General features: G+C 45.4%; 2 protein-coding genes across 2 annotated transcripts; one reads left to right on the forward strand and one right to left on the reverse strand.

Moving 5' to 3' along the window:
- Positions 1–1585: 1585 nt before the first annotated feature.
- LOC123489194 (von Willebrand factor D and EGF domain-containing protein-like) lies at positions 1586–11617 on the reverse strand. Its single transcript, XM_045219854.1, has 13 exons — positions 11601–11617; positions 11516–11556; positions 10805–10995; positions 9649–9880; positions 8907–8972; positions 7949–8181; positions 7415–7504; positions 7066–7228; positions 6623–6840; positions 6171–6244; positions 5753–6026; positions 5204–5406; positions 1586–1736 (listed from the first exon to the last, which is right to left on the reverse strand). Exons 1-13 carry the CDS (start codon positions 11615–11617, stop codon positions 1586–1588), a joined length of 1953 nt encoding a protein of 650 aa, XP_045075789.1.
- Positions 11618–11681: 64 nt separating this feature from the next.
- LOC121560988 (uncharacterized protein C2orf78 homolog) lies at positions 11682–13617 on the forward strand. Its single transcript, XM_041873740.1, has 2 exons — positions 11682–11757; positions 12080–13617. The coding sequence occupies exons 1-2, from the start codon at positions 11709–11711 to the stop codon at positions 13615–13617; spliced, it is 1587 nt and encodes a 528-aa protein (XP_041729674.1). The 5' UTR covers positions 11682–11708.
- Positions 13618–14038: the final 421 nt, after the last annotated feature.

Here is a 14038-nt window from a genome sequence, read left to right on the forward strand (position 1 = left end):
GTATTTTATGGGTCATTGGCCCATTCCCAAATGAGTCTGTGGACCCATTGGTGGAGTTGGGGCCTTTTGGGTCACAGCTTAAACTGGCAGTTCCTGGTTAGAAATGGCAAAAACATTACTGAGATGTGCTGCATAGCGTTGTTCCACCTGACTTTGATCTGCCGCGTGCGGGGGGTCCGTCGGTGGCCACTATCCGGGTCCATCGCCTGCCAGTGGGTTGTCTGTACTCCAGGGAGCCGACCCACTCCAGACCTGACACATCCAGGAAGGTAGCCGGGAAAACGGGTTCGTCCAGGTCCACTCACCATCCACAAGCTGGACACACGCAGACAGAGACAGGCGGGGGTCAGAAGTACTGTGCTACAGAAAATAATATCACGAAGTATGGAGGTGTGTGTGTGTGTGTGTGTGTGTGTGTGTGTGTGTGTGTGTGTGTGTGTGTGTGTGTGTGTGTCGGTGTGTGTGTGTGTGTGTCGGTGTCGGTGTGTATGTGTGTGTTTGTGTGTGTGATGTGGTATGGTACCTTTTCCTTCAAAATTCACACTTGAGGATTCATAGGAGTCTTTGAAGCCTTGTCCAAAGACCTGTACAGTGGGAGCAGTCACTCTGTCTGACATCACACAGTGTCCCTCGTTCTCAGCTCTGTGATCTCTGGAGTCTGGTCTTCCCATCCCAGACGACACCAGAGACAGACAGAAATAGAAAGCAAAAAAAATGCCAGCAGGTTTTTTAATCGCTTTACTAGGATTAGCTAATTACTGTGATATGTCTTTCATTTTGATTAACTATAAGCCAAACCCTGGCCTAGTGTTGACTTACAATATGTATGATTGACTTATAGATGTGTGTTACTGATCCAATCCTGCCCTCTTCTTACCAGAGATAACGCTGCAGTCGTAGGAGCCGAATCCGGGGAAGCACAAACACCCCCACTCGGAGCACTGCCCATTCCCATTACATAGATTAGGACACTTGAGGAAGGACAACATGTCCTGGTGCTCTCCCTCTCTCCCCCTCTCCTCCACTAGCCTCCTCTCACACTCGTTCTCAAGCAGAGGCAGAGTGGCGCCCACCCAGGCCTGGTCGTCCTTTAGCTGGAGGTCGCTGACGCACATAGCCACCGCCTGGCTCACTATGGCCGGGCCTAAGAGCCGGCCGCAGCCCAGGGCCACACTGGAGTTAGCCACCACCCGCTGGCACTGCACCCTGGCCTGGAGCTGTGTTAGCCCAGACGGGGGTGGAGCCAGGTGTGGAGGAAGGGAGGACTCGGGCTGGGCTGCCAGCTCGTGGTCCTCTGGGAAGGGAAGTAGGTGAGCCCTCCAGGTCGGACTGGCTCAAGCTCTGGTAGGGCGTGTTGGGGAGGAACTGGTAGGGCTGGCGCCTTCACGGCTTCTCTGGTTGTTGGCTCCATGGCTGGAGCCTGTTAGGGTAGAGCTCTCTCTCTCCAGGCTGGGAGGCGGTGTCTCGGCCTGGCCATGCTGGTTGGAGTTCCCTGAGGGGGTAGACATGGTGGCCTTTGAACAGCTCTACTGAGTTGATGTATTCGGCAGTGACATCTAGCGAGTGGGGATTATACTGTGGAGTCTCACGTTGCCGTGGTGATAACAGGAGGAGTCGGAGCCAGGGATTGGCTGAGACCTGGTTCGCGGGATTTGGGGCGGGACTCTTCTTCACAGTTACAGTACCTGTGAGGGTTTGGGGCGCTCTGATAGGCCGGAACGGTGTCAAACAAGCTGCTACCAGGGGAGGGAGTCTGCCAGAAGAGAAATACAAACTCATCAGTTAGGATTTCTAGTGGAAATACATCACAACCACAGCTGAAAGAGCTCATGTACAGTACCAGTCAAAAGTTTGGACACACCTACTCATTCAAGGGTTTTTCTTTATTTGTACTATTTTCTACATTGTAGAATAATATTGAAGACATCAAAACTATGAAATAACACATATGGAATCATGTAGTAACCAAAAAAGTGTTAAACAAATCAAAATATATTTGAGATTTGAGATTCTTCAAATAGCCACCCTTTGCCTTGATGACAGCTTTGCACACTCTTGGCATTCTCTCAACCAGCTTCACCTGGAATGCTTTTCCAACACTCTTGAAGGAGTTCCCACATACAGTGGGGAAAAAAAGTATTTAGTCAGCCACCAATTGTGCAAGTTCTCCACTTAAAAAGATGAGAGAGGCCTGTAATTTCCTATCATAGGTACACGTCAACTATGACAGACAAAATGAGAAAAAAAATCCAGAAAATCACATTGTAGGATTTTTAATGAATTTATTTGCAAATTATGGTGGAAAATAAGTATTTGGTCAATAACAAAAGTTTCTCAATACTTTGTTATATACCCTTTGTTGGCAATGACACAGGTCAAACGTTTTCTGTAAGTCTTCACAAGGTTTTCACACACTGTTGCTGGTATTTTGGCCCATTCCTCCATCAAGATCTCCTCTAGAGCAGTGATGTTTTGGGGCTGTCCTGGGCAACACAGACTTTCAACTCCCTCCAACGATTTTCTATGGGGTTGAGATCTGGAGACTGGCTAGGCCACTCCAGGACCTTGAAATGCTTCTTATGAAGCCACTCCTTCGTTGCGGGCGGTGTGTTTGGGATCATTGTCATGCTGAAAGACCCAGCCACGTTTCATCTTCAATGCCCTTGCTGATGGAAGGAGGTTTTCACTCAAAATCTCACGATACATGGCCCCATTTATTCTTTCCTTTACACGGATCAGTCGTCCTGGTCCCTTTGCAGAAAAACAGCCCCCAAAGCATGATGTTTACACCCCCATGCTTCACAGTAGGTATGGTGTTCTTTGGATGCAACTCAGCATTCTTTGTCCTCCAAACACGACGAGTTGAGTTTTTACCAAAAAGTTATATTTTGGTTTCATTTGACCATATGACATTCTCCCAATCCTCTTCTGGATCATCCAAATGCACTCTAGCAAACTTCAGACGGGCCTGGACATGTACTGGCTTAAGCAGGGGGACACGTCTGGTACTGCAGGATTTGAGTCCCTAGCGGCGTAGTGTGTTACTGATGGTAGGCTTTGTTACTTTGGTCCCAGCTCTCTGCAGGTCATTCACTATGTCCCCGTGTGGTTCTGGGATTTTTTGCTCACCGTTCTTGTGATCATTTTGACCCCAAGGGGGTGAGAGATCTTGCATGGAGCCCCAGATCGAGGGATATTATCAGTGGTCTTGTATGTCTTCCATTACCTAATAATTGCTCCCACAGTTGATTTCTTCAAACCAAGCTGCTTACCTATTGCAGATTCAGTCTTCCCAGCCTGGTGCAGGTCTACAATTTTGTTTCTGGTGTCCTTTGACAGCTCTTTGGTCTTGGCCATAGTGGAGTTTGGAGTGTGACTGTTTGAGGTTGTGGACAGGTGTCTTTTATACTGATAACAAGTACAAACAGGTGCCATTAATACAGGTAACGAGTGGAGGACAGAGGAGCCTCTTAAAGAAGAAGTTACAGGTCTGTTGAGAGCCAGAAATCTTGCTTGTTTGTAGGTGACCAAATACTTATTTTCCACCATAATTTGCAAATAAATTCATAAAAAATCCTACAATGTGATTTTCTGGATTTTTTTTCCTCAATTTGTCTGTCATATTTGACGTGTACCTATGATGAAAATTACAGGCCTCTCTCATCTTTTTAAGTGGGAGAACTTGCACAATTGGTGACTGACCAAATACTTTTTTCCCCACTGTATGCTGAGCACTTGTTGGCTGCTTTTCCTTCACTCTGCGGTCCAACTCATCCCAAACCATCTCAATTGGGTTGAGGTCGGGGGATTGTGGAGGCCAGGTCATCTGATGCAGCACTCCATCACTCTCCTTCTTGGTAAAATAGCCCTTACACAGCCCGGAGGTGTGTTGGGTCATTATCCTGTTGAAAAACAAATGATAGTCCCACTAAGCCCAAACCAGATGGGATGGTGTATCGCTGCAGAATGCTGATGGTAGCCATGCTGGTTAAGTGTTGAATTCTAAATAAATCACAGACAGTGTCACCAGCAAAGCACCCCCACACCATCACACCTCCTCCTCCATTCTTCATGGTGGGAACCACAGATGCGGAGATCATCCGTTCACCTACTCTGCGTCTCACAAAGACAAAGCGGTTGGAACCAAAATCTCAAATTTGGACTCCAGACCAAAGGACAGATTTCCACCGGTCTAATGTCCATTGCTCGTGTTTCTTGGCCCAAGCAGGTCTCTTCTTCTTATTGGTGTCCTTTAGTAATGGTTTCTTTGCAGCAATTCGACCATGAAGGCCTGATTCACACAGTCCCCTCTGAACAGTTGATGTTGAGATGTGTCTGCGACTTGAACTCTGTGAAGCATCTATTTGGGCTGCAATTTCTGAGGCTGGTAACGCTAATGAACTTATCCTCTGCAGCAGAGGTAACTCTGGGTCTTCCATTCCTGTGGTGGTCCTCATGAGAGCCAGTTTCATCATAGCGCTTGATGGTTTTTGCGACTGCATTGAAGAAACGTTAAAAGTTATTGAAATGTTCCGTATTGACTGACCTTCATGTCTTAAAGTAATGACGGACTGTCATTTCTCTTTGCTTATTTGAGCTGTTCTTGCAATAATATGGACTTGATTTTTTACCAAATAGGGCTATCTTCTGTATACCCCCCCTACCTTGTCACAACACAACTGGTTGGCTCAAACGCATTAAGAAGGAAATAAATTCCACTAATTAACTTTTAAGAAGGTACACCTGTTAATTTAAATGCATTCCAGGTGACTACCTCATGAAGCTGGTTGAGAGAATGCCAAGAGTGTGCAAAGCTGTCATCAAGGCAAAGGGTGGCTATTTGAAGAATCTCAAATACAACATACATTTTGATCTGTTTAACACTTTTTTGGTTACTACATGATTCCATATGTGTTATTCATAGTTTTTGATATCTTCACTATTGTTCTACAATGTAAAAAATAGTGAAAATAAAGAAAAACCCTTGAAGGAGTAGGTGTGTCCAAACTTTTGACTGGTACTGTAAATGTTCAAAATGATTAATATCCAAAAGCCTGCTCCTGTTTTGCAGATCTAAAGAAACTGTATAGGCATAGGAATTACAATGAAAGCTGCAATGCAATCATTGGTAGGCTGGTTAGAATCTGCAAACTCCATAAAGTTAGGGACTAGAGGTTGATTTGAGATTTGGCATCAGACTAACCTCCATTCAGAGATGAAGGCTGCTACGTCTTCATTGTCCAGCGCTGCGCCCCCTGCTGTGTGGAGGTCATTGTGCGTCTGTCCGTCATACGTTCCACACAGGCCCTCGGTGTAGCCCCAGTCTGAGCTGGGGGCCCTCAGGGTCAGACTCATGCCCCAGTCAGACACATCGGCACACACAAATGCCCCAGACGAGAAGGTAATCTACAGCACAGAAAGAAAGGGGATTAGATCCTATTGTATTCTGTTGTATTTCATTTGATTTTACTCTATTCTATTGAGACTAAATTATTTTCTGCTTTCCAGTGCTTCGCTATATCATCACAGTCTGTATCATATCATAATTAGCATAAACAATTGAATCCCGACTTTGCACTGTAAGTTTACACTGCCTTTCACAACACCCTATTGGCTAATGACTACTTCCTGTGGGCGTGGGCTTCCACTCAGTAACCTTTTATTTTTCCTGGCACCACCAACTCATCAGAGGACAACTTTATTTTTAAAAATGTTTTAATGTTACATTTTATTTACTTATTTATTCACTCACTGTGACTTTGCGTCCTTGGTAAGACTCAGTGATGCGGATGCCGCTCTTGCCCACGTCCCTGTTCTTCACTGACAGGTGCGGCCTGGTGTCCCCCAGCTCGCCGTTGCACATGTCGAAGGCTATGACGTCACCGCCGTCCCTCGCGACGAAGCCGCACATGCACGAGGCGCCGTGGACCACGCTCCCGCACTCCCACTGGCGCACATGGACCTCGAACGGCTGCCGCGTGCTCTTGTACAGCACAAACGTCCCAATCTGGTAGTTGTCATACTGCCTGGAAGGAAATGCATTAAATACATTACAGTACAGTATCAGTTACTGTAATGTGTATTCTTGTGATTGTTATTATATTTGCAGACTAATATTGCCATGACTGCATCTATCATTTATGCTGACTAAAAAGGAGTGATTGAAGTACCTGCCATCAAACGTGATGATGTGAGGATCAGTGAAAGAGTAGCAGTATGCAGAGGGAACATCCTTCACTGTGATCTGAAAACACAAAGCAGATATCACATATCAAATATAATTTATTTCATTTTCACATTCAGCTATCTAGATGAGAAAATAAAGTGTATACAGAACATGCTTATATGATTGTGTTGGCAACTTACAGTTTGTGTATGGGCAATTGTACACTATACAGTATATACAGCATCATAGCATATTCTCCATTGAGTGAGTTAAGTGTAACAACCTAGACTGGTCCCAGATCTGTTTATGCTGTCTTACAAAGTTTTATGCCAAACAGTGTGACAATGACCATGGGAGTTGGCAAGATAGCACAAACAGATCTGGGACCAGGCTAATAAAAACCATCCCCTCTCCTCCCAACCCATCACAAGGTTTTTTTTCTTCCAGTTACAGTACCTGGACACTCTGTGGTGTGTAGCCGCTCCAGAGGAAGTTGGATGTGACGATGGGTTTGACAGAGATCTGTGTCGTCCTGTCTCCGTCCCTGAGGAAGTCTGTGACAGCGCTGAGGTGAACCAGGGCCTGGCTACACACCCCGTTACGACACCCCAGGCTCTGGGAGAGATCCACCTGGCACGAGGACAACACCACATCTGGACCCAGCAGATCCTCTCCTATGGAGGAACAAATAGATCATTTAATGGTTGTTGTCGTTGGCTTTGTTTTTGTCTATTTCGTAGGGATACCGACATGTCAGAATGCGTTGTCACTGGAGAATCAAGACGCTATGGAAATCAAACGTATTGCCAAAATCAGTTATTAAAAATACTAAATTGTGAAGAATATAACTTTACTGAGGTGATACTGTGAGTATGCAGGATTACTTACGAAGCCTTTACCTTGATTGCTTGTACTCAGGTGTAAGGAGAGAGTACACTGCTCTGTGGAGGAGGAGGAGGAGGAGGAGGAGGCATCGCCAGGGCAGGGGACAGGGATGGTACTCTCCACAGTCAACTCATAGTCCTTCCCATCCTCAGACACAGTAGTCACCTCTGGTCTCAACTGCAGAGACAAGTCACAAGAGACATTCTGACTAACCAGTGACTACTTAAAACAAAAGGAGACACACAAACCCAGACCCAGAGAGAGAGACAGACAGACAGGCACGCCCGCACACACACCTTACACACTTTACACACACTCAAACACCAAATCCTTGAAATAGTGTTCTCTATCTCTTTGATTTACCCTGATCCCGGCGAAGAACTCTTTGCTCTCCACTGGGGTTCCCTGGATGTCCGGCGAGTCCAGAAAAAAACTGGAGCAACTGCAGTAAATCTGACAGAGAGGGAAGGACAGCCACAGCCGTTCAAGAGGAAGAGAGAGGCTACAGTTCAGGATGTATAAAAGCCTTTACAGTTGAAGCCAGGTGATAGACATGATACCACAGTAAAACAAAACAACATGTCTGACTAGAGTTTCATAAAAGGATGACAAGACAATATACTGTTTAACTTTGATGGCCGGTGGCAATCTAGGTTTTAAACACGGCCAGCTCTATCGCTCTATATCCTCACTTGTAAAACAAATTCACTTCAGTTTTGAGAGAGAGCTCGGAAGCTAGCATTGTTTTTGCGTTTGACTGTTTTACAAGTGAGGTAGAAGCTACCCATAACCGCAAGTCTCGAATCAAATTGCACTACCCTCGATCTTATCCTTAACCATTAGAGAGAGGAAAGATATCTGACCCTGCGTCAGTGGTTAGGGGTAACTTCTACCCACCTTGTCCCCCAGTCGGAGGTTGATCCCGTCCAGCTCGATGAAGGCAAAGGTTTGGACAGTAGTCTCCTGTTTCAGTTCTTCTTTGGTGCCTTGGGGGGAGAGGCGAGACCAGGCCACCACATAGCCTAGGGAGCTGTTCAGGCTGTGGCCTTCGAAGCTGCACTTCAGGTAGACGATGCTCCCAGAGAGCTCTGCTACTATCACAGGCACCGCTGGGGAAGGAGGCTGTTTAGCTGGAAGGGATAACGGAGTCGTGTTCAGTAGGGTAAACCGTAACAAAATGTTTAGCAACATGTTTTATTTGACAAAATTAGACTGAATGTCTTGTTGGACAAAATGGGAAGTACCTACCAGTTGCACTCAGTTTTCTTCCTACTGAACATGTCCCTGGTATTTACATGGATATAGCAGGTAATCATTTATACAGTATTTGGGTGATATGAGATGGTTGTGTATAATACAAGCTTGGCTGAATGTTTTTGTCTTGTGACCCACCAAGTAATCAAAATCAATATTTCAGGCAAGGAACCAGTCATCAGCCACAGCCCAACAGTGGGTTCCAACATTTTGGTCTATTTCTGTAACCCTAATCAGGGAAAGGGGCCAACCATAACAAACCAAAACAGTAGGTACCTTCTCCTATTTATAGTATTCCTTCCAACTTGATAACTTCTCTTGTGTGAATTAAAGTTAATTAAACCATCCACCTATGTCCCCAGCCCCCCTCCTCCTTCGCCATAAAACCAGAGGAGGGATAATTCATGACCTCAGTGAGAGATGTCGTCATGGAGATCGTCATGGAGATGGGGCGAGGGACGCAGGCGGCAGGACACACATGCTTAGCTCATTAAGAGGACCTGTGAGGGGCCTGTTGCTGCATTCCACACCGCCTGGCAATTCTGACGTGGCTTGTTGTGGTGTCTGACTTTAACAAGGGCCTCCTATAGACCTCACTCACCTTTACACGTTCCATCAACCTCCACCTCGTCAGGACCACACACCACCGCCGCAGAGTCTGACATCTCTGCATGGTGAATAATAGCAGGACAATTAACAGACAATGAACAATGGTGGTCGTAACAGTTAACGCTACAGAGGTCTGAATCACTAGCACATAAATAACAGTTGAATGAGTTACATGCAGTTAGTGCTAATTCTCTAGTGTTTTTGACAGTTGTATCATGTCACCTTTACATCCGCTATTACCACTATAAGAATTCCCTCTTAAATAATTAAATTAGATCTATTCTATTCTAGGAGCATGTCCAGCATTTAGCAAACACTTTTAAAGAAACCTACAGCACTGTCACGTTTACATTGACACATAAAGAGATCAAAGCATAGAGCATTGGCAATACGCTATGAAAGTGATGCAGCATTACATCATACTTCCGGGGTCAGCCCTAATCTTTTGAATGGGCTTGACGATTATACCATCAAATTCATGAAAACACGGTCATTTACACAATTCTATTTGTGTTTGTGGATGAATTGACTTCTGCCAGATAGATGCCTTTTATGACATTTTGGCGCTGAAGACCATTGCGCTACGTTTCTGCCCATTGAAGACCCTTCAAAAAGCCTACAAAAGAAAAAAATGACTTCAAGGCTACTTCCTGGAAAATGCAGCCTCACTTTCATAGCGTATAGAGCTCCTCATTGCCTCCACCTAAACAGACTATCGTAAACAGCTGCTGTACCCTGTGCGCAGTAGCCCATGCAACCCTGGGTGGGCTGGAGCAGGTAGACGTAGAAGTCTCCACAGTTGCGCACGGTGACAGGGATGCGGAACAGGCAGCAGTCCTTACTGCTGCTGAGGAAGAACTGCCAGGTGGCACAGGCCGTCAGTTGCGTCACCTCCAGGGGCCGCGGGAGGCTCTCGCCCTCCCCCAGAGACAGCCACACTGGGGCCTGGGTCCCACAGTGGTTCACCTGGTGGACACAGATGAAGACAATGGAGAACAGAATAAGACTACTTGAGCCTGGTTCCAGATCTGTTTGCACTGTCTCGCAAACTCCTTGTCACTCATTGTGACAATAAGTAAGACAGCACAAACATGTCTGGGACCAGGCTAGTTTATACTGGGTGGTAATAATACAACTACATGGGTAATGATTGGTAGGGCGACACTTTGCAGGCAACAACTGCAATATGACACATGACAATGCCCTGGGAAGAAGAGGAAGCTGACACCTATGATGGATCCTTCAGTCTGCAGCACAGCAGGCAGCCCAGGTAAAATGAGGAACTGAAAATGTTTCCTGTCTCTCTCGTCTCTCTCCTGTCTCTCTCCTGTCTCTCGCTCTCTTTGGTCCTTTGCTTAATGCTAATACCATCCCAGTCTCCTTGGAACAAAGAGCCTATGTTCACTTCAAAGGCCAAGACTAGCACTCATGTTACCACTGCAATGACTGGGCTACTCACTGAAAAGTACTCTAGTGCAAGAAGAGCTAGCTTATATCATTGGGACAATGCTCTTCTGTACTGTTCTGACTGAGGCATAGCATTTGCTATGAAAGACCACCTAAACCAGGTGTGTCAAACTCATTTTTCCCCGGGGGCCACAATTGGTCTTCAAGGAGGTCCGGAGGGCGGCACAATTTAAAAAAAATATATTTCCTCGCCGTCAAAATATGTAAAAAAGATAGTCCTCTAGCCATCGTTTTTTGGAATTTCCAATGCTCCCTGACTGTCTAGCTTTCATTTCGGTGATTATTAGCAAGCTGGATACAGTCAAGAAACAATATGGGTGTTTGCGACACATTGGGGGATGGGGTGACCTCCATACATTGTAACATGCTTTGAGACCTAGAGAGAAAAAATACTATAAAATAAAACGTATTATCTGTATTTACCTCCACACATTGTGTGGGCATGCTGGCGGGCTTGTCAAAGATCTGGAACTGGTACCAGCCTGGTATGAGGGAATGGTCACAGATGAAGTCCTGGAGGGCTGACTGCTGTAGGCTGCGGGAGCTGAAACTGGTGCTGCGGTATGGGTTCTGGAGCAGAGAGTGACCCCCCGGAGCACATTCTGGGGGCAGCACTGAGGATAGACACAAGCAATCAAATATAGCATAAACATGAGTGAATAAGGTGTTGCTGTGTTTTCACTCAAAGCATGTACACGCGCACGCATATGCACACAAGTTACCGATGCCAAGTTACCCCCTCAACACACACACAATCAACTGAGTTAGAAATGAAACACTATGTCAATACTATGTTGCAACCATGTAATAACTAGGCCTAGCCTAATCATAACAACTGTAAAATAGGAGTTATGGGATTATGAGACAAATGAATGTTGGAAATATATTGATCTTGGTGATCTTGTTTGTACTTTTGTGCAAAAAAACGACAGTTAACAAAACAATGATTTTCTGGAGATGGAAAGTCTAGGAGTTGTGACTAGAGGTAGTACAGCTACAACCAGACGTTACATTTCGTAGCAGGTTAGGAGAGCATTTTAGCTAACCCTAACCCTAACCGTTTTCCTAACCTTAACCTAAGTCTCCTAACCTGCCACGTTAATTATCCTAACCTGCTGCATAAATTATACTAACCTGCTACGAAAAAGTCACTTCTGGTCGTAGTTGTACTCCCTCTAGTCAGAACCAAGTAAAAAATGGTGACATCATAGAGTGACACTGATATTCTAGGTGCATCAATCAAACAATTACTTGACAAAACAACGAAGTATTTTCAAAAAATATTATGTTAAAATATCTAAAATAACAAAAATAACTGTTTATAACTATGGAGGACCCTTTCCAGAGTAACGCCTTCACACCTGACTCAACACAAGGTAAGTATTTTCTGTTCAATTACAATTCAGAGCTCTCAAAACTGGCTGTTAGCTTTTAAGCTCTCTAACTACATTTTACATTTTTACATTTTAGTCATTTAGCAGACGCTCTTATCCAGAGCGACTTACAGTTAGTGAGTGCATACATTTTTTTTATAAAAAAAACTATCTATGCTTTATTCTAAAGTTGGCATGAAATTATCATTTTGGATGACAGAAATTAACAAGGCAAAGGCATAATGACTTTACAAATGCATTCATTCATAATAAACTGTACAAAATATTTTGTGAATAAAAAAATGATAATTTGGTTTCCTTTCAGGAAACAGCTTGCTGGCAGGACAGATAACTCTGGTCATAGATCACAGCACAAACCCTCCGGTTGTAACAGCCCATTTCCAGCAGTCTCCCAATCATCCCAATCTCCCACATCACTATCTTCATCATCACCATCAACCCATTCCTTCTCATCCTCAAACCCATCAACATGCTATCTATGGCACATTGTTGTCTACCAAAGGTCAGCCCCCTCAGCCACCACCAGTGCCACAAATCTGGGCAGTATGCCCCCCACCAGGGTACATATATGTGGCTGCACCAGCACCAGCACCTGCAACCAACATTACCATGGCACCTATTGACACAACACTGAACACTGGCAATCCAGCTGTCCCATTGGAGGAGGCTACTAAAAATAAAGAGGAGGAAGCAGAGCAGGGAAGAGGGGAGACAACAAAGAAGACAGCCATCTTTGGAGAGGTTGGTGACAGTAGTGATGGCGTGAACAGTGAAAAGACAGAAGGTGAAAAGAGGGATGGTGAAGGTGTAGAGGAGAGTAATCCTAGTCCAGTGAAGTGTGCTGTGAAGGAGGTGGTTCAATGTGCAAGGAGAGATGCTGCAGATGGAGGTGGGGACAGAACAGGTTCAGACATTTCATCTGCCAGGAAGCAGAAAGGTAGCGTTAAGGGGGCTAAATTAGAGGCGGGGCCTACCCCAAAGGCTCCCCGACCACCCCAACCTCCAAGGAGCCGTCTGGGTCATCAGATGATGCAGTCTGTTCAGGTCTTCCACAAACTCGGGGTCAAAGCTCAGACGTCCAATCAGTCCAACCAGTCCATTCCCAATGAACAAATGACAGAAGAAAAAGTCATTTTGATGGACCAGGAACTGCTAGACTTTGAGACGATTCATGTTACCGTAGCAAACTGTAACTCCTCAGTGGTGGAAAAAAGAATACGAGATGATGTAGATACTATTGGGGCATCCCAAGCTGAACATCCTTCGTCTGCAAAACCAACTGTCTTTGACAACCCAATAACACTTGACAACCTTTCACAGAAGTCTGCTAGCTGCACAACCAAGTTTGTCTCCCCATTCTGTCAGAGTAGGCAACCAACTTCATTAGGGGGAACAATCCATAGCGACCCCACACACTCCCAACCCTTCGCACCACCCACTACCCAAAACCACACCCTGTTCAAAGCCCCCAACCCTCACCTAAGGAGAAGGTACCGTGGTTCTCGCCATCAGTTTCCCTCATTACCCAACACGTACCATCACCCAACCCCTCCTGGGCAGCATGGGAGGTTACCCCCCCCTGATTCCCTCTACTTCCCCAGCCCGTGGCAGGCCTCGGTGCCCATCTCTCTGTGGCAGAGGGAGGAGAGGGAGGACATGAAGAGGAAGACCCAGCAGCAGAGAGAAAGGGTGTCCCGGATCACCAAACAGGGCTGGGACCATAATGTGTTCATCAACAGGGAGCAGTACACTCTGGAGAACTACCTGAGTAGTCCCACAGTACCCATCCTGAAGGGCACCATGAGTGCCTGGAAAAAACTAATGGAGATCTGGAATAAATGAATGGCCATTTTTTGTTTGCACGTGTTTTGTGTATATTTTCGTAAACTATAGTGATGCACAGGGTATACTACAAAAGATGGTAAAGGTGGCTCACTTCTATGTCTTCTACATTGACTGTCACTGTACTCTATGCATGTCACGGACAGTCGTGTTTCACTAATTTAATGTGATGTGATTTACAGGGAATTGTCAAATCCACTATGCACAGTGAGGAGCTCCACTTTGTATGTGATTGTCTTCTACTTCCCTTACATCTATGTTGTAATCTAATGTATCCAATGACAGTTCCAGCTCGGAGCAGGAATGTTTGGTAGTTGCCACAGTAACATCAGCTGTGTTCACCTCAGTAACAGTTCTGACATCACAGTCAGGTAATGGTGGAGCAACATTCTAAAAACATTCTAAAATGTGCTACTGATGC

Source organism: Coregonus clupeaformis, unplaced genomic scaffold (genome assembly GCF_020615455.1).
Source record: "Coregonus clupeaformis isolate EN_2021a unplaced genomic scaffold, ASM2061545v1 scaf2833, whole genome shotgun sequence".
NCBI classification, from domain to species: Eukaryota; Metazoa; Chordata; class Actinopteri; order Salmoniformes; family Salmonidae; genus Coregonus; species Coregonus clupeaformis.